Consider the following 26383-nt stretch of genomic DNA (forward strand, 5'->3'; position numbering starts at 1 on the left):
CTGGACAGGCCCCTTTCAGTGACCGGGGCTGGGAAGCCCTGTGGAGCAGGATGGAGACATTAGGCACTGTCTCGTCGCTGAATCTGAGAGCCCAGCTGCTTTTCCTTCGTGAGGACGGATTCGGTCCTGGCCCCGCAGGGCTCCTTGCCTGGGGGTCCTGAGTCTGATGGGGATGTGATGAGCTAGGTGTCCAGTTTAGCCTGGACGCCACAGCTATTTTCTCCTCTGACTTGCCTTTCTGGTTCGGGGAACTGAGCTGGCTATTTCTGTGGCGGCCCTCAAGTTGTCAGGAGCCCAAGTTTCCACGGTACCCACCTCCTCCTTCCCTCTCCTCCCTCCCACAGGGATGGGCATGCTCATGGCACCCCTCCGGTGGGCACAGATGTCCCTGGGCGACATGATGCAGGAGTGCCAAGCTGGAGCCCCTGGTGCCTTGGGAGATGGGCTCCCACCTGTCCCCCCTGGTTCTCTGGCTTCCGTGGGGGAAACAGAGGACCTAGCTAACAGGACGGCTGAGTAGGCTGCTACCTCTCAGGACCTCTGGACCTCCCAGGGCCCTGGGAAGGGACAAAGTGAGTCCTGGAGTTTGCAGAGACCCACTGTACACGGGGCCCTGCCTAGGAACGCAGCTGCCTACGTGGGCCTCAGCCTGTCCAGACCTTGGGCCTCCCTCCTTAGGGGAAGGCTCTCCCTTCCACCTGTAATCTGAGAGCACAGTTGGCTTCACGTTGGGTGTAGACTTGGACCTGTACCCATTACTTTGTCTTCTAGAAGCCTTTCCCTCACAGCTGGGGCCCACCCCCTCCCCCACAGAGCAGGGAAGCAGCCGGGGTAGGAGTTGTTCACCTTACGAGTTTGTACCAGGCCTGCTGACAAACTTAGAGGCATTTGTCAGCCCCCAGGGCTTCTGGGAAGAGCTGCGAGCTGGAACCAGAGGTGGAAGATGTCTGTTCAGTGTAGGCCGGGAGTCAGAGGGGAGACTGAGTACCAGCCCGAGGGCTGGGGCTCCAGGAGTCACCCCCTTGGGCCCAGACTACCCTGTCACAGAGCTTCCTGGGAGAGGAGAGCCTCCCCTGCCCTGGTCAGAGAGTATCACCCCCAAATCCCTGCCCCCACAGCAGCCTCCTTGCCCGCCCTGCCTGTGCCCCCACTGGGAGGGTAGGGGAAGGGAAGACCCAGGCCACTGACATCCAGGCTGAGGCTGAGCTGCCGAGAAGGGCTCACTGAGAAGGGTTGGGTTTCTCAATAAGATGCTCCTTTCTGGCCTTCTCTTCTGAGATGGACACGTGCATCCTCCCTGACCCTCCCCTTCGGCATCCACCCTCCAACTGCTAGAACTCTGTTCCTGCCAGATTGAGGAACTGTGGCCGGGCACAACAGGGCAGCACACTCAGGCACCTTCTTCACCAGCCACCCCCGTCCCTCCGCCCCGGGGACAATGGAGTGGCCCCAGGTGGTAGGTGGCAGGTAGAGCTATGCGGGGGTGGGCCGCCCAGGTTGGACTCCAGGCCACACCAGGAACGTCCCCCACTCCCTCCGTGCCAGCATGTAGGGCTGTGATCCCTCCGCCCACAGCACTGGGGTTTTGAAGACCTGAGGGCTTGTGATTCCTGGAGCTCGTTACATGAGCAGGTATGGAGATAAGCTGTAACATGGCCTACGAGTCACCTTGGCCTAGTGCTGGGTAGGCAGAGGGGTGATGAAGGGGCTCACCCCATTCGCTGACCCATCCTTGCTCTTCCTGGCCTCTTAGCCCGGGGTCCCCATGCCTTCCAGCTCTGCTCCTGGCCTAGTCCTTAGCCCACAGGCTGTGGGTCAGCAGCTGGCTTCCTTCTAACATCTCATTCTTTGTTTCTCCCTTTCTTTTGCTGAACTCCTTGCCCCCCCAGACGGCAATGTTGAGCCGAAAGCGTGCGTCCCAGTGTCTCACACCTGTGCTCTTTAAACACAGAGACCTGCCAAGACGCCCTCTCGCCCAGCTATGCCCAGGCTGAAGTCCTCACCCTCTCTTAAGCGGCACCAACATGAGAGAGGCAGGCAGACAGACAGAAAGCCAAAGGCTTAGGGAAACTCTGGAACCCTGGCAAGAATCTTTCGCTGGGAAAGACTCAGAGACCCTTGTTTGCACAGGACTGACGGAAAACCTCCCATGTGACCCTCCAGGCCCAGAGCCATCTGGGTCTGATGTTCTGTTCTGTTGTACACCGAAGAGATATATATGCACATATAGTATCTATATTCGTACGTACTATACTCGTGTGTGGTGCACGTGCTACTGGTGGTCTGTCTTCTCTGTTAGGCTGTGTCTCCCCAGGCCCAGGCCCCGCCCCCAGGCCCCGCCCCCAGGCCCCCCTCTTCTTCACTGACTCCTTGTTTCTGCTGAACACGTGTGTGGAATGTCCCAAGAAAGAGCGTCTGGGCTCTGCCAGTCCCAAGGGCGGGGCGGGGGGGGGGGCAGGCAGGCCAGACTTGGCCCCTCGGGGTTGTTTCCTTCCCCTGTGGCCGGTGGTCTGTGGGGAAGGCCCGGTTGCCCCCCAGGGTCACTGCTCCACTGGCCCCACCCCACCCCAGATTGGGGTTCTACCTCCCACCCCACGCCCCAGTTTTGGGGGACTTCCAGGGGACTTCCTCTGGAGCTTCTTCCACTCCTCCTCCACCTTACCTGTGTCCTGGACCGAGGGGGCGTTTTGTCTTTTTTTATTTTGGGGTTTTTGTTCTGTCTCCTCCGTCCATTTGTTTTCAAAGATGCTGCTGGGCAGACGGGCAGGGAAGGGGTCTGTCTGCCCCTCTGGCTCAGGGGTCTGAGAAGGGGAAGCCTCGGGCAAGCGGAGACCAGTTGCAATACTGTACTTCCTGGCCGGTGGCCAGAGGACGCGTGCAATAGCAGAGGCCAGGTGACCCCTTCAACCTTGGCCTCTGCCCCTCCCGCGGCCCTCTCACCGCAGTCCCACCCGCCCTGCCCCTCCCTGGCGTTGGTCAGTCCTTTTGTAAAGCTGTCCCCTCGTGTGTGTGTGTGTGTGTGTGTGTGTGTGTGTGTGTGTGTGTGTGTGTCTAAGGCATGCCTAGGCTGGGCCCTGCCGCCCTGTCTGCGCGCCTTCCACTGTCGTGCTGTGCTCGAGCCCCAATAAAGACATCTGGAGCGTCCTGCTGCTCCCGCCTCTAGTGACTGCGTCCGCCTCTCCTTTCTGGCTCTGTGTCTGTGGGGACCTCCCCGGGCTTCCACCCCAACACCTGAGACATGCAACACACTCCAATCCTAGCCCTTTCCCCACCCGGAATCACCGATGCCTGCCAACCCCTGCGTTTAGAGCTAGGCACGAATGCCCAGAGAAGGACAGGCTTGCCCGGGGTCGTGAAAGAGGGCTGACCCGGGACCCCCAGCTCCCAGGCAGTGTTCTGGTCTCCACCGCCGCCACCTGACCCCCTCCGTGACGCGGAAGAGATGTGTTTGGAAGGCGTACCCCTGTATTCCTGCTTGCTTGTGCAGGCCCCCCCCCCCCTTCCCTGGAATTGCACCAGTGCTATGTGGGCCAAGGCCCTGGGGATGCCAGAGTCATTGTGATGACTGGATGGCTGACGAACTGAGGCCGGCAAGGGACAGGTGGCACATCCGGGACCACTTAGCGATGGGGAATAGATGAATCCTGGGTAAGCGATGGGGACACGTGCCCCTCACTGTTGTTTCCCCGCTCAGTCACATGGAGGCACACGTAGGGCTGGCTCCCAGCTGTGCTGCCTTGTGCGCTCGTTCCAAATGGCCCCACACCTTCCTGCTCAGCTGCCACCGTCTTGAAATGATGGAAGAAGGGGCCCTGCGTGTTCATTTTTGCACCGGGCTCCGTAAATCATGCAGCCAGCTCTGGGCACATGTTTGTTCGCCTCACCCTCTTACTCTAGGCATAAACTAGAGTCGTAGGGCCTCGGTTCAAAGTCTAGAGTCGTAGGGCCTCAGTTCAAAGCCACTTACTAGCTGGGTGACTTGGGAACAGCTCAGCCAACCTCAGTTTTCCATTCTGTAGAAAGGGGATCACAACAGCCCAGTTTGGGTTTCAAAGACCGCGCGTGTAAGGACCGGGCCCAGTGCCCTCGGTGTGCCTATGACGTAGAGAAGATGCCCACAGCAAGTGTTCGTTCCCTCCTCACCCCTTTCCGGAGCTCTCAGGCTTTTCCCCACAGACTTCTGAGTTCGCTGTGTTCAGTCACGCCAAGAAAGGACAAGCGCATAACAGGGGGCAGGGGGTGAGGAAGGCAGAGGGGACGGAAGAAGTGAGGGGAAGCCTGCTCTTGAGGCACAAGAGAAAATCGGGCTTGGAGCCTGAGCCGGCCAAGGCAAAGCAATGGCAGGCTGCCACTTGTCAATTAAGATAAGATCTCGCCCGGCCGCAGAGGGCAAGCAGGGCCTGCGCCCCTGCCCCCCCTTTCCAGGCTGGAGAAAGCCATTTGCAGCCAGGCTGGCCTCAGAGAAGCTTGGCCAGGCCATAATGGGATGGGATGTACTTCTGGCTCCATAACGATATTACGCATCGGGGCCCACGTCCAAGATGGCTGGGGGTTTTTGTTTTGTTTTGTTTTTCATAGATGAGTGTGGAACCATTTCACAGTCAGGGGCCAAGAACCAGCAAACAGCCCCGGGGTACCAGAGGCCAGGGTGGCCCTCAGGGGACCCAAGGAGATGCAGGGTCCCCGGTGACACGCTGGTGCAGACTTCTGGAGGGGAGAGGGGCGTAGAGTTCAGCGAGAACAGACTACCCGTCCGCTTTACCTCACAGGAACAGCGGGCAGGGCTGTCAGGAAAGGAAGGCCGTGGCTTCCTCAAAAAAGCAGGGGCTGAGCCCAAACGAGGGGGCTGGTTCAAAGAACAGGACACTGGTGTCCAAGACCAACTTTGGGAGTCAGACACACTCACACTCAGCTTGGAGTCCTGGCTCCATGACTTCCTAGTTGTGGGACCTGGGGCAAGTCACTTAACCTACTTAACCCGTGTGAATCTTTATTTCCTCACCCGTTGAATGGAAGTATTGATGGCACCTACCTCATGGAGCTGTTGGGAGAACCCAGTGAGCAGTGCCTGTAAAACCCTGGGCACATAATCATTGCTTACAAATATTGGGGGGGAGGAGGAGCGTGGTGGAGCAACTTCCCCCCAGTAACCCACCCCAGTTTGGTTTCTGGCCTCACCTTTCAAATAAGTACTATGAATTAGCGTCATTTCGGTAAAGCCCTCATCTTCTTGTGAAGCAGGCAGAGAGAGTGGGGGGTCATAATGCCAAACAACTAACATTTATTGAGTGCTGGGCGATACATCTAATGCTCTTAAAAACTCATTTCGAGACCGGTGTCATCATTATTCTTGTTTCACAGAGAAAACTGCAGGACAGCCATGTTGGGTCACCCAGCCAAAAAGGGGCCAAGCTGGGATTTGAACCCAACTAGTCTGACTCCAAGAGTCCAATGCTTTCCTGCCTTGTAAATGGAATGGGGCTTCTAAGTCATCAGCCCGAGGGCAGGGATTTGTGCTTTTAATGGTTTTCATTTCATTCACCTCAATTGGAATTGAGGAAGTGGGTGCCCTGGTAGTGCCTGACCCCACCCCCCACAGAAAAGGGGCCGTTGTTAATTAGCATAACCCCCAACTCATGGAATTCTTGATTCTTTCCTCTGCAACCCACTGAGTTTTATTGTCTGAAGGGAGTGACTGGGATGGGGACGGGTCTGGAGACCAAGTTATAGCAGGAGCAGCTCAGCCTGCAGAAGAAAAGGGACCCCCATCTTCAGTATTTGAAGGCATCTGAGGGGAAGTGGGTTTAGCTTATCTTCTGATCCCGGAGAGCAGACCTGGGACCAGTAGGTGGAAATGTTAGGAGGACAGATCGGGGTCAAATAAAGAAGAACCTGGCTTTTTGTTTTCCTGCTATTACAAATTCCCCACATGGTGTTGAAAGCATCCCATACCAAATCAACAGGGAAGGAAGGCCCTGTCATCCTCCCTCAGTCCTACGCTCCTCCCTGGAGGCCACACTATTAACATCTAGCGTTGGGTCCTTCTAGGCCTTTGGTAAAAGACCTTTCTGACAGAACTGCCGAATAGGAATGACCGCCTTGTGGGTACGAGGTTCCTGTCCCTGGAAATGTCCGGAGAGACATTGGATGGTCACGTGCCAGGGTTTGTGGGAAGAACTTCCGCCCGGCATGGAAGGTTGAATTAGAAGACCTCTTCCGGTTCTCACACGTTCTGACTGACAGGGGGCCACGCAGCTACTCAGCGGTGGAGGCTGGTCTGGAGCCCAGGTCTTCCTAACAGGACCCAGATAAGCTCTTTTCCTGGCATGATTTTCCTCAAAGTCTTTCGCTCTGGAGGGGAACTCCCTGCTAGACTCCCTGTCTGCCTCTTTCCAGCCAATCCTGGGTGTATGCCAGGGCTGAGACTGGCATCTGTGGTGCATCTGGTTCAGTGACTCGGTTGATACCCTCACTTGGGTTGATACCCTGCGATGTGTACCCGCCCCTACAGCCTCCCGGGCCCTGACAGCGTTATCACCGTGAGCACCTGCCCTCATTGCCCGGCTCCAGGCCTTTGTGGGATCAACACGACAGGTGGCACGTGAGCTGGCCCAGTCACCTGGGGCCGTGGTCACCACACCTCAGCCCCGGACAGCATGGGTTGCTCTAGGGGCCACAAGGGCTGCCAGGGACGCTCGGAGCTGCTTTCTCCCGGGGAACCTCACCTGGGCCTGACCATAGCATCACGGGCTGAGGAGAGGGAGCCAGGAGAGCTGTGGCTCCAGGTCAGAGGGGTCAGAGGCCTTCTGCTGTTGGTGCTGGAAGCTTCTCCGTTTCTCACAGGGCTGAGGGGCCAGCCTGCACCCCCACCCCCAAGTCACCATATTTACCTGTCTTTAGGGCGATTCCATAAGAGTCTCCCAGAACGGCCAGGCTCTGCTTTTGCTAAGCTAGGCTCCCTGCTTTGTAAGTCAGCAATTTCCGGTGTGGAGACTAGGGTTGGCCTGACGAGGTCCCTTCCTTTCTCTCTCTACACCCACTTTGCTAGGTGATCTCACCCACTCCTATAGTCATAAACGCCTTCCAGAAGCTGGTGACAGCCATGTTTGTAGGTCCAGCCCCAGAACTCTCCTCTCAACTTCATTCATTTGTTCATTCATTCATTCATTCATTCATTCATCCAACAAACATATATTAAACTTTTTCTCTATTCCAGGCACTGCTTTCCATGTTGCATGTGCATCAGTGACCAGAGAGTACGACCCCCTCCCCTCCCCGCTCTCCACACCCACTCACCCTGCCTGCTCAGCCCCTCAAAAGCACCCCCACGCTCCCCTGACATTGGACTCTGATTTCACGGTTCTCCCTCCCTGTCCTCCTCTCCCCGTCCATATGCTACCACCATCCACACTGAGGCTGAGCAAAAACCAGGGTGTCATCGTTAACCCCTCCCTCTCATACCTTAACTCACTCACTCACTCATGTTAAATCTTTATCAAATGCCCATAGTGTATCCTGGGGAACCAACAGTGACCCAGTCGGCGGGACCCCTGCCCTCATGGAGCTGACATTCTAACGGGGGGGCTAGGCCAAAAGACCGGTAGACTAAATACACACATAATAACCTCTCCCACCCTCATTCCAGCCCACCTCAATGCTGTCATTCCTAGTTCTGAAATATGCCTCGCAAGCCTTCCATCTCTCACCCCTTCCTCGCTGGGCCCCAGCTGCCTGTCTACACCCCAGTGTCCTCCCAGCAGCCAGACAGGCCTTCTGAAAATGGACTCTAGATCACGTTAACCCATCGTCAACCCACAGTGGCTGGATTCCCACTGCACTTTGAGTAAAATCTAAACTCTGTCAAGGTAAAGGGGGGCCCTCACGGCCCTGTGCCTCCTCAGACCCCTCCCTGCCTCTGTCCATGCCCCCCTACACCCCTCTTCCCTCAGCCCCCAAACCTTTGTTACACACAGCGTCTCTTCCACCTTTAATGGAACACTGTGCCCACCTCACCTGACCCCTTTGCCTCACCCCTCTGGTGTGGCTTTAAATGTCACTTCCCTGGTGGCCCCCTCCAGTGCCCCGTGTTGTTTTCTATCACTGCAGCGGGCTCATTTTCTTCGGGGTGCTTAGCATGCTTTGTGACCACGTATTTGCCCCTTGCCTGCCTCCCTGTAAGTACCTGGGGCCTCGCACAGTGCTAGGGGCTCAGTAAATAGTTTATGAATGAATGAATGGGCAGACATGGCCGTGCCATAAGCAGCCGCTGAACTGCGTCCTATGTTTTTCCTCCAAGCTGTCTCCAGCTGGCTTCTGCACCTCACTTCTAGGGCATTCCTGGGAGTCCTTGGGGAGTAACGTGAAAGCTCTTCTCTTTACATTATGCATTTCCTGCCTGAGAAACTGTCAGAATAATGAGGACTGAGAGAGAGGGAGGCGGAGAAGGGAGTTCTCCTAGCTCTTCCTGCTCTTCCTTCCAGAACTTCGGAACTTCAGGAACTTGTCAAACCCCCTCCCCAACCGGTGAGCCACCTGAGAGAGCTCATTCACCCTGGCTCCCCTCAGGGCTGAGCCCTGTGGGGTAAGTGCTCTGGGGAAAAGGCAGATGGGAAGAGGCAAAAGACAAGACTGGAGAGGTTGGGGGGTGGGAAAGAGGAACAGAAAACAAGTTTCCTGGCCCAGCATGCCCTCAAGCCAGTCCCCCTCACCCATATGCACTCTTTCTGGAACTCTGAGCTTCCTGGTCCAGCTCAGGCCTCTGGGTGGGACAGTGGGGCTCCTCCCGGGTCATCCTGAGCCCTCAGCTGACAGAGCCTGGGGCCACTGGGGTGTCACTACCCCTGAGGGGACCTCTGTAGGGACCAAAGCCTAGGATTCCTTAACCATGGGCAACTCTGTTCTTTATCTCCCTAGAGACCCACTCACCACCTCCCCCCACGGTTTCTCACCTTTAGGCCCCAGGTCCAAGGACAGTCACTTAAAATTCAATATCCGTGATCAAATGTTCAAATCAAACAAACAAGGGAGGGGAGCCTGGGTGGCTCGGTCGGTTAAGTGTCTGACTCCTGACTTGGGCTCCGGTCATGATCTCATGGTTTGTGAGTTCAAGTCCCAAGTCAGGCTCTGCACACAGCGTGGAGTCTGCTTGGGATTCTCTCTCTCTCTGCGCCTCCGCACTCATATTCTCTCTCTCTCTGTCTCTCAAAAATAAATAAACTAAAAAAAAAAAAAAAAAAAAGGAGGGGGGCAACAAACAAAAACAGACTTTTCCCCATACCCTCAGTGTCCCGCCTGGCCCAGGCCCAGGCAGCTGGCCCTCGGGAAGACCAGGGGTGATCCCAGGAGGCCCAGAGCCCCCAGAGGAGCGGCTCCTGGCCCGGCTGTTGCCATGGTGGCCCTCCCTGGGGTGGCAGCTGCCAAGTTGCTATGGAGAGCGGAGTTTTGCCACGGCTTCCACTACCGGCACCGAGAAGCTCCCCCAGGACCCTCCCCCTTCCCAGGCCAATACATGGTCAGCCTGGTGGCCAGCTTGTGCTGTCGTCTCAGTGGACCAGGGGGGCACTATAGGAATAGGAGTCAGAACCAGTTTCCTTCCCGGCACCCCAGCTGCGTCTAGCCTCATGCCTCAGGACTGCCTCCTCCCCCTGAGGGAACGATACTGTTTGTACTCCTGGCAGATCCATTAGGGACCTCATTTCTCTCAGGACCTTCCTCCCCCCCCCCCCCCCCCCCGCCCAGGTGGCAACCAGCTCCCAGAGAGCCTGGTGGGGGGGGGGTGGGATGGTGAGGGTAGGGGGTGTGTGAGAAGGCTCCAATGGCAGCACTCTCCCTCTGGACATAGTGTGCTACACTGTGACCAGCTGCATTTCCCTGGACAGAACTGGAAAACTGGTTTCTAGAACCCTCCATGTCTCTTCTTGAGTTTGTGTCTATCCTCACTAAATACGCTACACCCTTACTGCACCTCAAACACCCGCACATTTCCCAGGTCCTTCTAGTCTCTTCACCCTCTCTTCATGTTCTAATATATGCAGAGAAAAGTATCTTGTGCCAGTCGTCCACACGGTAGTATAAATCAGGGTCCATGTATATTTCATTTCCCAGGACATAGGATTACTAGACCTCCTCTCAGTTTATGGAGTAAGAGCCTTGTTCTCTGTTATCGGAAGTCCTCACACCAGAGAACTCTAGGGAGGGTAGATATTTTTTTGTTTGTTTTGACCAGAGGAGAGAGAAAGCAGGAGCTCCTTGTGTGAGTCAAGGTAGAGGCCAGAGTTCTACAAGGAATTTTGGCTTTGCTTTGATTACTAAAAGAAAATGGAGCGCGAAAGGGAAATCAGAAGTGATATGTGATAGGAGTTGCCTCTGTCTCGAAGACCCTCTCTCTCCTTTTGGACCCCCTTCCATATTCCAGTATTGAGTCCCCTGCCTGGCAAACACTTATACATCCCTCAAGGGACTTATACGTCCCTCAAGGCCCACTCACCTGTCACCTCCGGTGAGAACCTTCCCTGGACTCTTCCTTTATACCCTCACGGTACCTGGTACGCCCCTCTAGTGTAGTACTTAGCACAGGGATAGCCTGTTGCTTATTTACTTGTTTATGGGGACTTACTATTTACTCACTTATTAAGACTTTTATCTCCAGCTCCTGCTCAGTGCTCAGGAGCTCAATGATGAATGAATGAATGAATGAATGAATGAATGGACGGAGGAATGAATGAGTAGACAGGGAATGAGCTAGCCGCTCACTCCTGACTTCTGCCATTCACACTTGTCATTCTGGCCCATGTCTGGTCTCAGAATCTGTCCAGAACAGTTCCCTGGGAGGCTGGGCCCCTCCCTCTACCACCCACCACTGTGTGCCAGCCCAGTCCCCCCCACTGCCAGCAGTGCCCCCTTCCACAGCCCCCCACTCCCCTCAGCTTCCCAGGCTCTGGCCGGCCAGTGGGCCTTTCTCTCCTGGTGCTAATGGCTTCAGACCGTCCCTGGAGTCTACGTGGACCAGCCAAGGGCTCGTGTCCCAGGTTCTTCCCTTCTCCATATTCCACGTTCTCAGTCTTCACCAGTGTTCTTTTATGAGCCTCCTGCCCTCTCCAACTCTCTGAGCACCAATGTGGGCAAAATCCCCGCTGCCCGAGTGGGCCATAGAGAGAGAAGCTGGAGAGGGTTGTTTCCATAGGAGCCTGGCCCAGTCCCATGACATTGCTTGGCCTCAGTTTCCACGTCTGTGAAATGGGAATTAAACCTCCCCTGCCCTCATCCACAGGAGGTATGAAGGTTAAATGAGGAAGTGGGTAGACGGGTCTTCTGGAACCCCTGGAGCACTACCTGAGGTGAAAGGTTATCATTCCTCTGACCTTCCCTCAGGGGCTGGGGTGTTCCTCCAGAAGAGGAGAGCTGGTGCTTCTGGAAATAGTAATAGCTCACATTGAGCGCCTGACAGGCCAAGCATTGTCCTAAGCCTTCTGTGAGGATTCATCTTCAGAACAAACCTAGGAGGTAAGAGCTCTTTTAATCACTTCCATGTGACAGATAAGGAACCAAGGCACGGAGATCAGCCCGACAGCAATCTCACAGACAGATTTCACATCGCGATTTTGACCTGAACCCATGCAGCCTGACTCTGCCCCACCCCCATGCCCCTGACCGCTGGCTCTACAGGCTGCAGCTGGCCCCGTGGCACTGGCCCCTCTCCTGTCATCGATTAACTGCCCACACCCAGAATTTTAGCTGCCACTGGCTTTGCTGCTTGTGCCTTTTTTTTTTTTTTTTTTTTTTTTTTTGCCAGGAGGAGCAAAGAGAGGTGAAATAGGTGAAACAGCTAGCCAGGCTCAGGCAGGCGAATGGTGCTCTGTGCACGTCCGCCGTGTTGTAGAGACACAATCAGGGGAGTAGGGCTTGGCAGGTGTGACTTCCACAACAGAAAGCACTAGAAACCCTTTTCCCGAAATCCTTGCTAGGGCCATTCACTAGGGGGATGACAGGACGGAGGCAGTGTCCAAGCATGATGCAGGGCCCCGGGGCATGGATGCTCTCGAGGTGACCGGCTGGTGAGGCCATTTCCCTCCTGGTGGCCGTGAAGCACCTGTGTGATACCTGTGTACTTGACCGTGAGAAGCCAGAGAGAAGCCCGCCAAGCTGCCTGCTGCCAGGGCTACCACCTGAACCCCACCTTGCAGTCCTCCTCTCTCCCAGGGCTTGTCTACACACACCCGCGAGCTCTGGGGCATAGGAGCCGAAGAGTAGGGACGTGGGAGAAAGCACTAGAGGAGAGACAGAGCAGGGATCCTGGAGGGGGGTGGGGGAGAGAGGCAGGGAGGACGGGTGGGAGACGGAGGAGTCGGAAGGGAAGTGGGGCGGGAGGAGTGAGAAAATGCGGGAAGAGGAGGACCGAGAAAGGGAGGAGGGAGAAGGAGGAGGGACCAATCCCGACCGTGGAACCTAAAATGAACTCAACAGGCTGGAAATAGAACAGCTGGGCAAACCCAAAACACTGTTTGGGTGTCTGCTGAGCAAGCACGTGAATGAACAGAACTGGGGGAGCAGTTCAAGGAAGAAATAGATCATTTCATCTCAGAGGTAGGTCCGAACAGGAGGCGTTTATTCCAGCCCGCCCAGATTACTCGGGATTCTTTTTCTGGGGGTGTTTGCTTTACGTAAGCATTATTTTTAACAGGCTGCCTTGGCGGCTGGGTTAGCCTGACGCCACCCCACCCTTGCTTGGCGGATGGAAGGTTTGGGTTACTCTGAGACCAAGACCACTCTGGGTTTTTATTGTCATTGTGGACATTTCTGGCTTCAGGGGAAGAAATCTTTTTTTTTTTTTTTTAATCTTTTTTTATGTTTATTACTTACTTTTGAGAGAGAGACAGAGTGTGAGCGGGGGACGAGCAGAGAGAGGGAGACACAGAATCCGAAGCAGCTCCAGGCTCTGAGCTGTCAGCACAGAGCCCGATGCAGGGCTCCAACTCCTGAACCGTGAGATCATGACCTAGGCTGAAGTCGGACACTCAACCAACTAAGCCATCCAGGCGCCCCAGGGGGAGAAATCTTAATCCGCTTGCCAAATGGAGGTTCAGAACTCTGAGTTGTGTTCCTGAATCCGTTTGTAGAACAAAACCCAGTTCTGGAATGGGCCAGGACTGGCCTGGGGGACCCTGCCCCCCTCAGCACCCCCAGGGCTCCATGATGCCTTCTGGTGACCTCACTTGATGCCAACACACTTCACCCTGGGAGGTGCCCCGTGCACCTGACGCTCAGCCCAGGGACCCCTTCCCTGGCCGTCAGTGGCCACCTCTCTGCTCCCACCCTGCCCCCATAGCACTGTTTCTGTCTTCCTCCACCCTTCCAAACCCTGGCTCTCTTTCCCACCTAGGCTCCTATGCAGACTTCCTGGGTCTCAAAGACCATTTCCGGACTCTCAGGGTGCGTGCGCCCCCCGAAGTTGCAGCCAACGTTGTTTGTGTGTTATATTCTACAGGCAGGATTTGAATCTTTCATCAGACTTGCTGTGCCCACTTCCCGCCAATGTGAAGAACGATTAGTCTGGAAGTTAGAGGCTGGGCCAGCACAGACTGTGAAAACAGGTGGAGCCAGGTGGCCCCTGGTGGCTCCTTTTAGCCAGACGTCACTCTGGGGTTTTTGCTCCATCACAGATCTCTCTAGAGTTAGATCAGCTCCACTTGGGACTGACCGTGGACAGCTCTGGAGAACCAGAGCTCTAGCCTTGCATCTACCGCTGGCTGTGCTATCTTTGACAACTTGCCTGCTGAGCTACAGCGCTTATAAAATTGGGGATAATACTGCCCATCTTAGCAGGTTCCCCCAAGGCTCGATTAAGATCCTGCATTCTTACTGCTTTAGCCCAGTACCTGACATTTCATTCGTAAAGCTTAACTTCCTTCCTCTCCCCCTTCTTTCCTGGATGAACACTAAGGAACCTTCCCAAATTGAGCAGGTAGACTCTACTAGAGGATTGTTGGGGAGACCTAAACCGGAGAGAAAGAGCCCAGGCCATCCTACAGCCTTTCCAGGAGGTGCCGGGGCAGGAGGGTTAGCTCTGGTGGAGGACGGAAGAGAGGAGGTCTTCGTCAGCAGAAGGTCTCAACCGTGGCGGGAAGGCAACCGCACCCATGTCGGATATTCGGAACACAGCCAGCTGGCGGACGGGCCACTTAGAGACACATCAGTTGTAAGGAAGCTGACCGAGGACCCCTCGGCGCCCACCCTCACTGCACACACCACCAAGACAGACACTGATTACCAAGCCATCCCGAAATCTCTCCTTCCCTACGCTACCTCTCACCTTCCTTGGGGCCAAGGCTCTTGGCCCAAAGTGGCTTGTTCTGTGCACTTCAGATAGAGCTAGAAATAACGCAGGTTAGCTTCCTCTTCTCTGACATTGATGAGCTGGGGGACCAAGGAGGGTGTCTCAAGAAAATTCAGGAGTTCTTCCTGGTTCTTGGCACCATTTGTGCCCGTTCCAGCTCTCCGTGCCCTTGTCTGACCCTCCTCTTGCCAGAGTGAGAGACCAGCATCTTCGAGAATGCCCATGAAGTACTCTGAGCTTCTCAGATGTAAAGGGCAAGAGAAATCAAAGGCAGCCCTTATCTCTATCCAGATGATGGGGATAAACACAGCCCAAACCTGTGTCCTGGCCTGCCTCGCTTGGCCAGTGGCTGAATGAATGCCAAGCTGAGATTTCTCTTACTTTGTACTCACTTGGCCCCAAAGGCTGCCAGGGTATTGGCTACTAAGTCACTAATCCACAAAAGCCACCTGCAGCCCCTCCACAGGTCCCAGAAGGAATCTTTGCTCTGTTCTGACCTCAGAAGCCACCTTGCCCGCTTGGCCAGTGCCTTCTTCACTCTGGATTTGGGCATCACATCTGTAATTTGATGCCTAGGAAATATTTTTAGCGACCAACCTTGATGCAGACTTCATCCCCATTCACCACTGGGGTAACGAGAGGGGAAAGAATTGGAAAATTCCACCAGCCACACGGCTAACAGCTGTTTGAAGGGTCTTCCTAATAGACAAGTCTGACCATGTCCTTCCCTTTCTGAAAACCCTTCTATGGCTCCCTGTTGGGTAGAGGTGAGATGCCCAAGACCCTTGACCGTCTGGCCCATCAACCCCCATTTCCTGTCCCTCCCTCCCCACACATTCAAGGAGGAGTGTTCTTTGAACTTCTGCACTGTCCTGCTTTAGCAGGTTGCTCGAAGCAGCCCCCACTTGGTCTACCTTGTGAAAACTACTCATCTCTTGGGAAGTCTTTCCTGATCCACCCATCCCACCAGCAGAATTTTCTCCCCACACAGCCCCCGATACACCTTTACAAGAGAATTTGTTTGCACTCGGTATTTACCTGAATGCCTTGCACAAAACTTTTTTTTTTTTTTTTTTAGTTTATTTATGTATTTTCAGAGAGAGCATGATCTGGGGAAGGGCAAAGAAAGAGGGAGAGAGAGAGAATCCCAAGCAGGCTCCACGCTGACGGTACAGGCCCCACGCTGACGGTACAGGCCCCACCCAGGGCTCAATCTCTCGAAACGCAAGATTGTGACCCGAGCCGAAATCAAGAGTCCCACGCTTAACTGATTGAGCCACCCACACACCCCTGCACGAACTGTGTTAAGAGTCATAGTTTGGGGGCGCCTGGGTGGCGCAGTCGGTTAAGCGTCCGACTTCAGCCAGGTCACGATCTCGCGGTCCGTGAGTTCGAGCCCCGTGTCAGGCCCTGGGCTGATGGCTCCGAGCCTGGAGCCTGTTTCCGATTCTGTGTCTCCCTCTCTCTCTGCCCCTCCCCCATTCATGCTCTGTCTCTCTCTGTCCCAAAAATAAATAAAAACGTTGAAAAAAAATTTTTTTAAAAAAGAGTCATAGTTTGGACTCACCTTCCCTGTACTTCTGCAAATTGGGCCAAGGAACCTATGTAGATGTTAGGATATTAACTATATTAGGGAAAATTTAAATTATCCAAAATTTAGATAAGGTCAAAAGGATGACTGCATACTCCTTCCCTGTCATAGTGAAGCTTTGTTTAACAGACCTACACAAAGCTTATTTAATTCTCTAGAACTGTGCTATCAACATAGAGCTTTTGAGCACTTAACGTGTTAAGTGCTAATGCCACATGTTAAAATGACAGTATTTTGGACCTGTTGGGTTAAATAAAGTATATTATTAATAAATTGGTTTTTTTTATTTTAGAGAGAGCGAGCGTGTGTGAGCAAGGGAGAGGATCAGAAGGAGAGAGAGAGAGAGAGAGAGAGAGAGAGAGGGAGAATCTTAAGTAGGCTTCACGCTCAGCACAGAGCCCCACACGGGGCTCAATCCCACAACCTTGAGATCCTGACCTGAGCTGAAATCAAGAGTCGGATGCTCAACTGACCGAGCCACCCAGGAGCCCCAATAAGATGTATTATTAACATTGATTTCACCTGTTCATTTTTACTTTTTAACGTGACTACTAAAAAAATTTGAATCACACACATGGTTCCCAGTGTATATCTATTGGATGGCATGCTCTAGAAGACCATTTCACCATCCGGTAGAGAGTCAAATGATTTCTGGCTGGTAGGAGAGATAACCCCAGTTTAATTGCTCTGCAGTACACTTACCAGATTTGTCTCCAACTTACAAAGAAATTTATTTTGATGTGTCTTCCCTTTGAATTTTTTTTTTCAACGTTTATTTATTTATTTGGGACAGAGAGAGACAGAGCATGAACGGGGGAGGGGCAGAGAGAGAGGGAGACACAGAATCGGAAACAGGCTCCAGGCTCCGAGCCATCAGCCCAGAGCCCGACGCGGGGCTCGAACTCACGGACCGCGAGATCGTGACCTGGCTGAAGTCGGACGCTTAACCGACTGTGCCACCCAGGCACCCCTGAATTTTTTTTTTAACATCTATTTATTTTCGAAAGACAGAGAGACAGAACGTGAGCGGGGCGGGGCAGAGAGAGAGGGAGACACAGAATCCGAAGCAGCTCCAGGCTCTGAACTGTCAGCACAGAGCCCGACGAGGGGCTCGAACTCACAGACTTTGAGATCATAACCTGGGCCGAAGTCGGACGCTCAGCCGACTGAGCCATCCAGGTGCACCGGTGTGTCTTCCCTTTAAATCCAGTTCCTTAAAGGCTCTTTGAACCAGCGTATTTTATTGGTTACCTCGTTAATGGATGAGTTAAATAAAATCTTTGACACGTTTATTCTGTATCTGTAGGAGACTTATACTTTCAACTTTTTAGAAATTACAATTAGACCTCTATCTCCTGTCCAGCTTAAGAGCATAGCCTGAATTATTAACATGCCTGGTAGTAAGTAAGGGCTTGATAGGTGTTTGTTGAATGAGTTAAAACACTTCCTTGGACTTAGGACCTCATGTTTGAACTGCCAAGCACCCTCTGCAGTGGGATCCCTATCTGCCATATGCCTGAGGCTAGTGGGGGGATGTAGGAAATATGAGAGCTTCTTTTCAGGACCCTGAACTATTTGGGGGGGTCCCCATAACGATTCCCCAACTCTTGGGCCATGTGATCCCCAGAGAATGCTAGCAGAAGCAAATCCTGGCCCTCCTGCACCGACCCCCCCGCCCCCGCCCAGGGGCTGCAGGAAGCAGGATACCCAGATAGGTTTCCCTTCCTTTCTGCCCATGACCTGGGCTCTTACCAACCTCAGCACTGTGACGATCCCACCAGACAACCCTGACTGTTCCTCCAGGTCTGGACACAGAGGCACTTTTGTGTTGAAGGTCAGTAAGCAGGGCTAGCCTCAGGAGCCAGGTCTTCTGGGAGCCCTAGAAAACTCTCTGGGTCCTGAGTCCAGAGAGACAATTGCAAAACTATATCGTTTCCCCTTTCCCCTCCTTGCCATCTCCACAGTGGGGGATGGCCGGCTGGCCATAAGGGGAGAAGTTCCTCGTGAATTCCTTGAGGGCAGAAGCTTGTCATTCGTATGCCTGGCAACTGCTGAGCACTTTTCCCAGCCCACGGTGGACACTCGGTGAATGTTCGTCCGCCTCTCCTCCCTCTGCCTGACTCCAGTCTACAGCCAGCTTCCTTGCAAACAGCCTGATGTATAGACTCTTTGGCCTCGACAGAACATTGATTAATCAATCGCCCTCTCTGGGAGTCTGAGCAGGATCCGTTGATAATGAGGCATCAAGCTCAGGGGGGGTGACCTTTTAGAAGTGTCACACCAAGCTTGCGGTTGTCCACGTCCCTTATGAAGAAGAGAGAAGTCTGTAGAGGCTCCGCTGCTGGAGAAAGAGAATAAAAGCAACATTTTTTATTGTGATAGAATATACATAACAACATTTTCTATTTTTAACTGTAGAGTTTGATGGCATTAAGTACATCCACATTGTTGGCACCCCTGGGTGGCTCAGTCGGCCAAGCACCTGACTCTTGATTTCAGCTCAGGTCATGATTCCAGGGTGGTGGGATTGAGCCCCGAGTCGGCTCCGTGCTGAGCATAGAGCCTACTTGGGACTCTCTCTCTCCCTCTGTCCCTCTGCCCTTCCCCCCACCAAAGTACATTCACATTATTGTACAACTGTCACCACCGTCCATCTCCAGAACTTTCCCATCACCCCAAAATGAAACTCGGCCCACTAAACACCAACTCCCCATTCTCCTCTCCTCCCAGCCCCTGGGAGCCACCATTCTGCTGTCTGGCTCTATGAATGTAACTACTCTAGGTGCCTCATATAAGTGGAATCATGCAGTATTTGTCCCTTTGTGATTGGCTAAGCCTAATGTCCAGTGTGTGTGTGTGTATCACATTTTGTTTATCCATTCATCCAACCTGGGTTGCTTCCGGTTTGGGGCTATTGTGAATAACGGGTGTACAAACATTTCTTTGAGAGTCTCCTTTCATTTCCTCTGAACACACCCGGAAGTAGAATTGGATCATATTAATGCTTGTTTAATTTTCTGAGGTCAAAACCACATTACTGAGCACCTGTGCGGTTCCAGCTCTGAGCTAAGCCCTTTCTATGTGACATCCCATTTAATCCATACAACAACCCTTTGGGGTGAAGAAGATACTCTCCGGTTTATACCAAGTGAAGATTCCAGAAACCAAATGACTTGCTCCAAGTTAGAGACAGCGATGGGCAGTCAGGTGTTGAACCCAGGTCGACTTGATGCCAATGCCACATGCTTCCCGGACAGCAGGCAACGAAAACAAATACGGTTGTCAAAAGGAAGGGCCACACTTTAACGCTGTCGGCGGCTAGCACTTTCTTTAATTAACAACCAACACCTTAGCAGGAATCCGGCAGAAGGATCCCCCTTGCTCAGATCAGATGAAACACTGTCTTCCAGATGTTTCCCAGACCAAACTCCTTTTTTCCCGGCCTCCTCCCCCTCCTCCTAGCTTCCCTGGCCTTCCTTCCGTCAACTAGACCCCCTGCACTTTGTGTTCCTGGCTGACAGACAAATTCCCTCCAGGCCGCAAACTCCCCAGGCCACAGCTCACATGGTCCCTGTGTATAGCCTGAACTTACCAGTGTCCCGCGCTCTGTAACAGTTTGAATCAATGAATCAATGAGTGACTCACTCAATCAATGACGGTAGGGAGGACAGGCATGAAGAAAGAGAACACCAGAATTATCCACTTCTCCACTTCTACTTCACTATTTGTGTAAGACCAGGCTGTGAGTTGCTCAGAATAATCTGTGTGCCATATTTGGCACCACTGCGCAAGCCTGAGCCATTTTGGGGTTGGAAACTCCCAGGGAAAGAGATGGAATTATCCTCTTGGAGAAATATGCCCGCGTGGCTGGCCCAAGGAAGGGGAGGAGGAGTTTTCAGTGTTGGGAGAGATTTCATGTCCTGAGGAAAACCAGATCCTCAGGGGATGAGACCTTTAGCACAATTCTTCCTTTCCTTCCTTCCTTCCTTCCTTCCTTCCTTCCTTCCTTCCTTCCTGTAACCAGCCCAGTGATCAGGGCCACACTTGCTCTGAGCCAGGCACCCAGCTCAGCACCTGAGGGAAGAGAGGAAAGTCAGACCTGCTCCTGCAGCGCTGTGTGCTCAGACACAGCCACTGGGACAGGAGAGGCCGGCGGCCTCTCTGGGAGGCTCAACCAAGCCCACGGGCAGAACGTGGGTGGCTGTTCCTTCCCGAAGCCAAGTGTCTGCATTGCTGGGAGGCACTGGCCTCACCTGGAGGCTTGGCTAACTCTCCGGCCTTTGGGTGCCGTGCAGGAGGCATGGAGGGCAGGGGAGGCAGTAACAGGTGACAGAGAAAACGCCGGGTGTCCAGGGCGGCAGCCGCTCCCACCAGAGAGTCTTAGGGAGTGCCAGCAAGGCAGGGAGCTCTTGGCCAGAGTCCCTGTGGGACCTCCATGTTAGGCGCGGTGAGGTCCTTCCCCACCACTGCACGCTGGGCCGGCCTGGCTTAGGGGCTGTCTGGTGAGAGGGCTTTAAGCTCCACAGGCCATGAACGTGAAAATATGTAGCAGAAAGAGGGACAGGACTTGAACTGGATTGGAAGGCAAGGGTTTGGGATTATTTACCCAAGAGGGAAGGAAGCATGTAAGCGACTTGGGCATTCATGACTGTCTGTAAGGTGTTAGGATGACAACATTAACCCAAACGGCCTGCACATGGAACCTAGAGACAGGCAGGGCAGGACACTGTCCCGTCGTGCAGGCAGAGAAAACAAGGAGATTTAACGCTAGCGTTTCTGTCCTGGATCCACGGTTCTTGCTCACGCCAGGCTGCCTCTCCTGACTGCATAGGCCCAAGGGAGGTCCCACATCGGGGGACTTAGAGACCAAGCCCGTGACGATGAGCTGTCTGGGTGCTCCGGGTAGCGGTCTAAGGACTGGCCACAGGAAGGAGCACCCAGGAGGCACCCCACAGGAAGGGATGGGCGGTTCCGAGTCACCTGGGGCCTGTGCAGCCTGCCGTACCCCACCCCCACTCTTCAGCCAGGCACCCAGGGCCCAGTGACCCTGGCAGCTTGAGCTCACTTATCTTTCCAGGCCTCATCAGGGGTGTCTGGGGGAATTCGGAGGCTTCCTCCAGGGAGAAGATGTCCAGGCTCTGTGACTCAGTGTGCCTGCAAGAAAAGAAATGCACTAAAATGATTTCTTTTTCCTTCCAACAAAGAAAAGAGGTTTACAGCTCACGCTCGGCTGCCAGAGGAGAGCCCTCTCTGAATTCCTTCCCTGCCTCTGCTATAAAGCCGTTAAGTTGATCATTTGGGTCCAGGGTATGAAAGCCTTCCCTGCAGGGCTGTGGTTACTGGCCTGGTTAGCTCACTGGCTCAAGCCTGAGAGAGGCATGGAGAGAGACTTTGCTCCCTACCGGGCTCCCCCTCACATGGAACACTCATGTGGGTAGGTGGCTTGGCTCAAACCCTTCCCCTCTGCTCAAACAACTTCCCGACTCCCCACCTCCCTTGAGTGGTTCTGGCACATTCCGCCATTCCCTGGGCGTTTACCCTATGCCAAATAGTTTACGTACATCAGCTCCTTCAATCCTACCCCCATCCTTTGGAGGAGGTATAATCCCTACTCTAAAGATGAGAAATCTGAGACTCAGAGAAGTTCACTCGTTTGGGTCAGGCAGCTAGTGAGCCGTAAATTCAGGCCCGGATCTAATATAATCTTCACGCTAGCTATTGCACATAATTATGGCTAGCAAGTCTTCATAGGCGAAGAACCTGAGACTCAGACAGGCTAATTAAGCTTGTCCAAGACGGGGACGCCTGGGTGGCTCAGTGGGTTGAGCATCCGACTTCGGCTCAGGTCACGATCTCCTGATTCGTGAGTTCGAGCCCCACGTTGGGCTCTGTGCTGACAGCTCAGAGCCTGGAGCCTACTTCGGATTCTGTGTCTCCCCCTCTCTCTCTGCCCCTCCCCCACTCACGCTCTCTCAAAAATAAACATTTATAAATAAACAAACAAACAAAGCTTGTCCAAGACAAACGACTGCTAAGTGACGCGCCTAAAATTGGAGCCCAAAGCCCGACCTGTGTTCACAAAGCCTGACCTGTGTTCACAAGCGTATCTCCCCACTGGGAGGGTTGTCTCCGTCGTGTCACTCAGAGCTGGGCCTCCATACCTTTGCTCACTATGTGCCCCCCACCCTCAGCGCCCTTCTCCCCCACCACCCTCTCAGCCACCTCTCTGAAGCCAGCTCTGAATACCTTCGCGGGCCATCTATGCAGTCCGACTCAAAATGGGCTTCCTTCACCAGGCCTCCCGGATGCTTGGGACCCTGCCCTACATACTCCCCTTTTCTCTCCTCCCCAATCTCCTATTACACTTAACGGCCCAGAAGAGCACGGACTTTGCCCTTGGCCTGTTTCACACGTGTCACATGTCCACCCTGCTCCTGCCTCCTCTTGCCTTTCCTAAAGAACAACAACCATCAGGGAGGTCACACTGCTTGCGGCCCTGAGGCTCGCGGCCCTGAGGCCCTGAGGCGTCAGCTCCAGATTATGCAAACTTCCTCAGGGTGGAGGCCACCATTTCTGTGTCTGCCATATCATCCAGCTGAGTGCCAACCACAAAGTAGGTGTTGAATAAATTCACACATCTCTATGTTATTGTTCAAAGCATCTGAATAACCCTTAGTTGATGAATCTTCCTGAAAACCTGGTGAGGTGGGTTACAGATTCGGAGGGGTTCGCCACAGCGAAGGTGGCTGTCTGGTCGCTGGAAGACCAGGACTAGGACCCAGATTTTTGATCCTGGGTACAGGGCGCTTTCCTCAACCAGGCCATGGACATAGGCTCCGCAGTGCCATGGAATGGTATCCCTGATCAGCTAATTTTGTCCACTGTTTCTTCCCCCACAGAGCTGTGGGAAGGGCCCTGCTGGGACTCTGTTTCTGGAAGGTGTCTTTAGATGGGCTCTGAAGGCAGCTTGAGTCAGAGGGTAGAGGTGGTCGGAAGCACCCGAGGTGCAGCCCTGAATGAGACCAGCACCTGGCAAAGAGGTCCTGGTCCAAGAGAGGACCGTCCCGGTGCCCCCCCCCCCAACCCCCGCAAAGGGTTCGTGCAGCGTCTAAGGTCTGTGGAGTCCCTGCTCCACCCCAAGGCCCTGCAGGAAGCCACCAGTAGGGACAGGTGGTCAGTTACAGAGCAATCCCCAGGTAGCCACAGGATCCTTTCTCCAGCAGGAAAGGAAAGGAAAACCATCAGAGAGCTGCTACTCCCTCGGGCGAAGGAGGAAATGATCCGGGCAGAAGGAGTCAGGGTGTTGTTTTGCCCACAGAGTTGCAGGAGGGAACCAAAAGCAAAGATGCCCCCGTCGGGCAGATCTGGAGCTGCTTTGCCAAAAAAAGAGAATTAGGCTGCATGGAATCATTCTCATTCTCCGCCAGATGGCCCAACGGATTTGGGATGCGTCCAGGAGCCCAGCCCCTTTTCTTTGCTCCAGGCCAAACAGCCGGCCACGGGATCTGAGGCCCTGAGGCTCAAGAAGTCAGTCAGGGTCGTGGTGGCACCCTCATGTGACCTGGTGCATCATCTGTGGGATCTTCCTGTTCCTGCACGGCGCCTGCCGCGTAACCCCGTCTCTCCATCTTGTGGCCCATGTGCCTTATGGCGGAGGCCGGGGTTCGAGCGGGGACTGGGGCCGGGGCCGTGTGGCACCTGCTTTTCCGGAGCAGCCCTGGCACGCACCGCTTGCTCTAAACTCTGCACAGCTTCCGGCTCTGGGAAATGCAGGAGTAATTGAATGACATGTGCAGTGATTACGGGAAGAAGGAGGTGGGGGGTGGGGAGGACAGTCTGCAAATCCTGCCAAGGACACTAGGAAGTAATTCAACCTGTCGCTTTGTCCTGAACTGCCTTAACAGGTGTCGGTGGAGTGGTCACTATCTATCCTGAATGCAGTACCTCACAGCCCGAGCACCCCCTCTGCAGTGCTGGCCAGAGCGCGTGGGAGGCCCCCGGAGAGGGAGGCTGCCCCAGGTGGGACGGGCCCCGGCCGCAGAGGCAATGCCACTCAGCTCCATGCCATTGCAGTCGGCCCCGTGTTATCTTGCCACCGTGCCGCGAAACCCTGCCCAGGTTACGAGTGCAAATAATCTTTGAGCCGGGAGGCTCACGGCAGAGCAGAGACAGCATCCAGGAATACACGTAGTAGGCTTGCACTTTCAGGGATAATCCCCATTTCAAACATCCTGTAAACCGGTGAGAGCAGGGAACGTGTGCGCTCTTTTTTTTAAGTTGATGTATTTTCGAGAGAGAGAGCACAAGTGGGGGAGGGGCAGAGAGAGAGAGGGAGGGGGAAAGAATCCCAAGAAGCCCCACACTGTCGGTGGGGAGCCTGACACCAGGCTCGATCTCACAAACCGTGAGATCAAGACCTGAGCCGAAATCAAGAGTCAGACGCTTAACTGAGCCGCCGAGACGCCCCACGTGGGCCCTCTCTTCTTCACGCCTGTAATCCCAGCGCCCTGCACGGACTCCGGGATGCAGTAGAGGCTTAATCCGCGGTGGTCAAATGAGCCAATGGCCAAATGCCGGGATCGTGGGTTACACTGACAAGTTCACTGGCGCTCCGCAGGGAGTTAGTGCTGTCTGCTGGCTGTCCCCCGGAACGCCTCAGTTTCCTCTCCGGAGACCCTGCTTACTTGTCTCTCTTCTTTCCAGCAGACCCCTCCAGACTTGTGCCCTGTTCCGTGGCCCCCAGGCCCAAGTTGCCTGAGGTAACTGATATTAGCAGGTCAGAGCACAGATGCACTTTAAGATGCTTAGCCTGGGTGGAGAGCCCCAGACAGAACCAGATGTATTTTTAGCTCCTTAGGTATCTGGAAAGGTATTGAGACGCAGCCGTGGTTACAGACACAGGACAAATCAGTATTCTGCTACTGGCCTCCCCACACCAGCAGTTTCCATTCAGTGTCTCAAAAGCAAGGGTTGCTATGGAGATTGAGTGTCAGGGCAACTGAATTTCCTGTTGGGAAACAGCAGCACAGGTAGAGCTCTGGGCCAATGGGAACCAAGGAGCTCCTTGGATGGCGGGAGCTCCTCTCCTGACGGCAAATGATGGCGGGAGTCCTGGCATCCTCAGAAGGAGGTCAGCGGGGAGACGGGCGATGCTGTCTCTGGAACTTCATTCAGGGAGGGATTGATTCTATTTCTTCTTCCTCACATCTGGCATAGGACTGGTTTGGTTCTTTCTCTGTTCCTTCGCCCAGGGACTTTGGCCATCTAAGAAGCAGTCTGGAAGAAGATGCTTGGGGGGGGGGGGGGGCGGGGAGAGTGGCAGGGTCATCCTGAGTAGAGGTCAGTCCTGGCAAATACCTAGAACCTAAGCTCTGTGAGGGGCAGGGGGAGGCCAGGTCAACCCAGTCCTGGAGGCATTTGAGTTTCGGGGATCTACTCTTCGGACGGCATTGTGCAGGTTTATCTCATTTTATCCTTGCTATCATCTGGGGAGGCAACCAGACAGGTGACATGGTCCCCAACCTTCCTCATTCATTCAATAAACATTTCCTGCATGCCTGATAAGCGAGGTGACTGAGATTTTTTTTTTTTTTTTAAATCCAGGACTCCAAGAGGCTAAATGACCCACCTACTGCTACAAAATTAGCAAGATATAAAACCAAAAGAGTACCCAGGTCTGTTCAGTCCACAGATTCAGAGAGATAACAGCCAAAGAAGCTCTCAGAGGGGGCATTTACCCTGACCTCGTGCCTCACAGAAAATAAACTGAGACCCAGAGAGGGCACGGACTTGGTCACTCAGGGAGCTGGTGACAAAACAGGAATGGGATTCTTCAGCCCATGCTTCTTCTCATCACCCAGAGGTCTTTCCAGAGAACTGTGCGGCCCCAGACTTTTACTGGACACTCACTCTGTGTCAGGTACTAAACAAGCTACGAATTACTTTTGTTGTTGTTAACAGAGACCCGACCCTGGTGACTTAAGCAGAGGAAGTCATTCTCTCTCATAAAAGAAGTCCAGAGGCAGGTATTACAGGGCTGTTTGACAGATGGACAAAGTCATCAGGGATGCAGGTCCCTGCTACTTCTCTGCATCACTGCCTTCAACACAGTGAGGTTCGATTCTAAACACCCAAGATGGCTGCTGGAGTTTGAGCCATCACATCCACATTCCAGGCACGAAAAGGAGGAAGAAACTGGAACAAAAGGGCATGTGTGCCTGCCCTGTCTGCCCCCTCTCTCCTTTAGGAATCTTCCCGAAAGCCCATCTAAGTGCCACTTCTAGCCCATTAGCACTTGCCAGTTGCAAGAAAGGTTAAGAAATGTCATCTTTTACCTGGGCGCATTGCTACCCTAAATAAAATTGGGGTTATGGTAGGAATGAAGAGCGGGAACATGATACTTCTAAATTTTCTGCAGTTTGTGTGTGTGTGTGTGTGTGTGTGTGTGTGTATACTTCTAT

General features: G+C 53.9%; 1 protein-coding gene across 4 annotated transcripts in view; it reads left to right on the forward strand.

Annotated features, from left to right (window-relative positions):
• Positions 1–26109, forward strand: part of KCNC4 (potassium voltage-gated channel subfamily C member 4) — a 46077-nt gene extending 19968 nt beyond the window's left edge. The window contains exons 4-5 of one of the 4 annotated variants that reach the window (XR_015254974.1): positions 11371–11502; positions 25527–25595. Coding sequence is in view for 3 of the 4 variants with exons in the window: in XM_086717788.1 (XP_086573914.1) it covers positions 1952–2013 (62 nt within the window). In the remaining variant the exon portion in view is untranslated. Of the gene's footprint in view, positions 1–1889; positions 3163–11370; positions 11503–25526 lie in introns of those variants that run through there. The other 3 variants (XM_086717791.1, XM_086717788.1, XM_086717789.1) reach the window with 3 other exon arrangements.
• The last annotated feature ends 274 nt before the right edge of the window (positions 26110–26383 follow it).

Source organism: Puma concolor, chromosome C1 (assembly GCF_028749965.1).
Source record: "Puma concolor isolate L17-30 chromosome C1, mPumCon1.1.hap2, whole genome shotgun sequence".
In the NCBI taxonomy this organism is placed as follows: domain Eukaryota; kingdom Metazoa; phylum Chordata; class Mammalia; order Carnivora; family Felidae; genus Puma; species Puma concolor.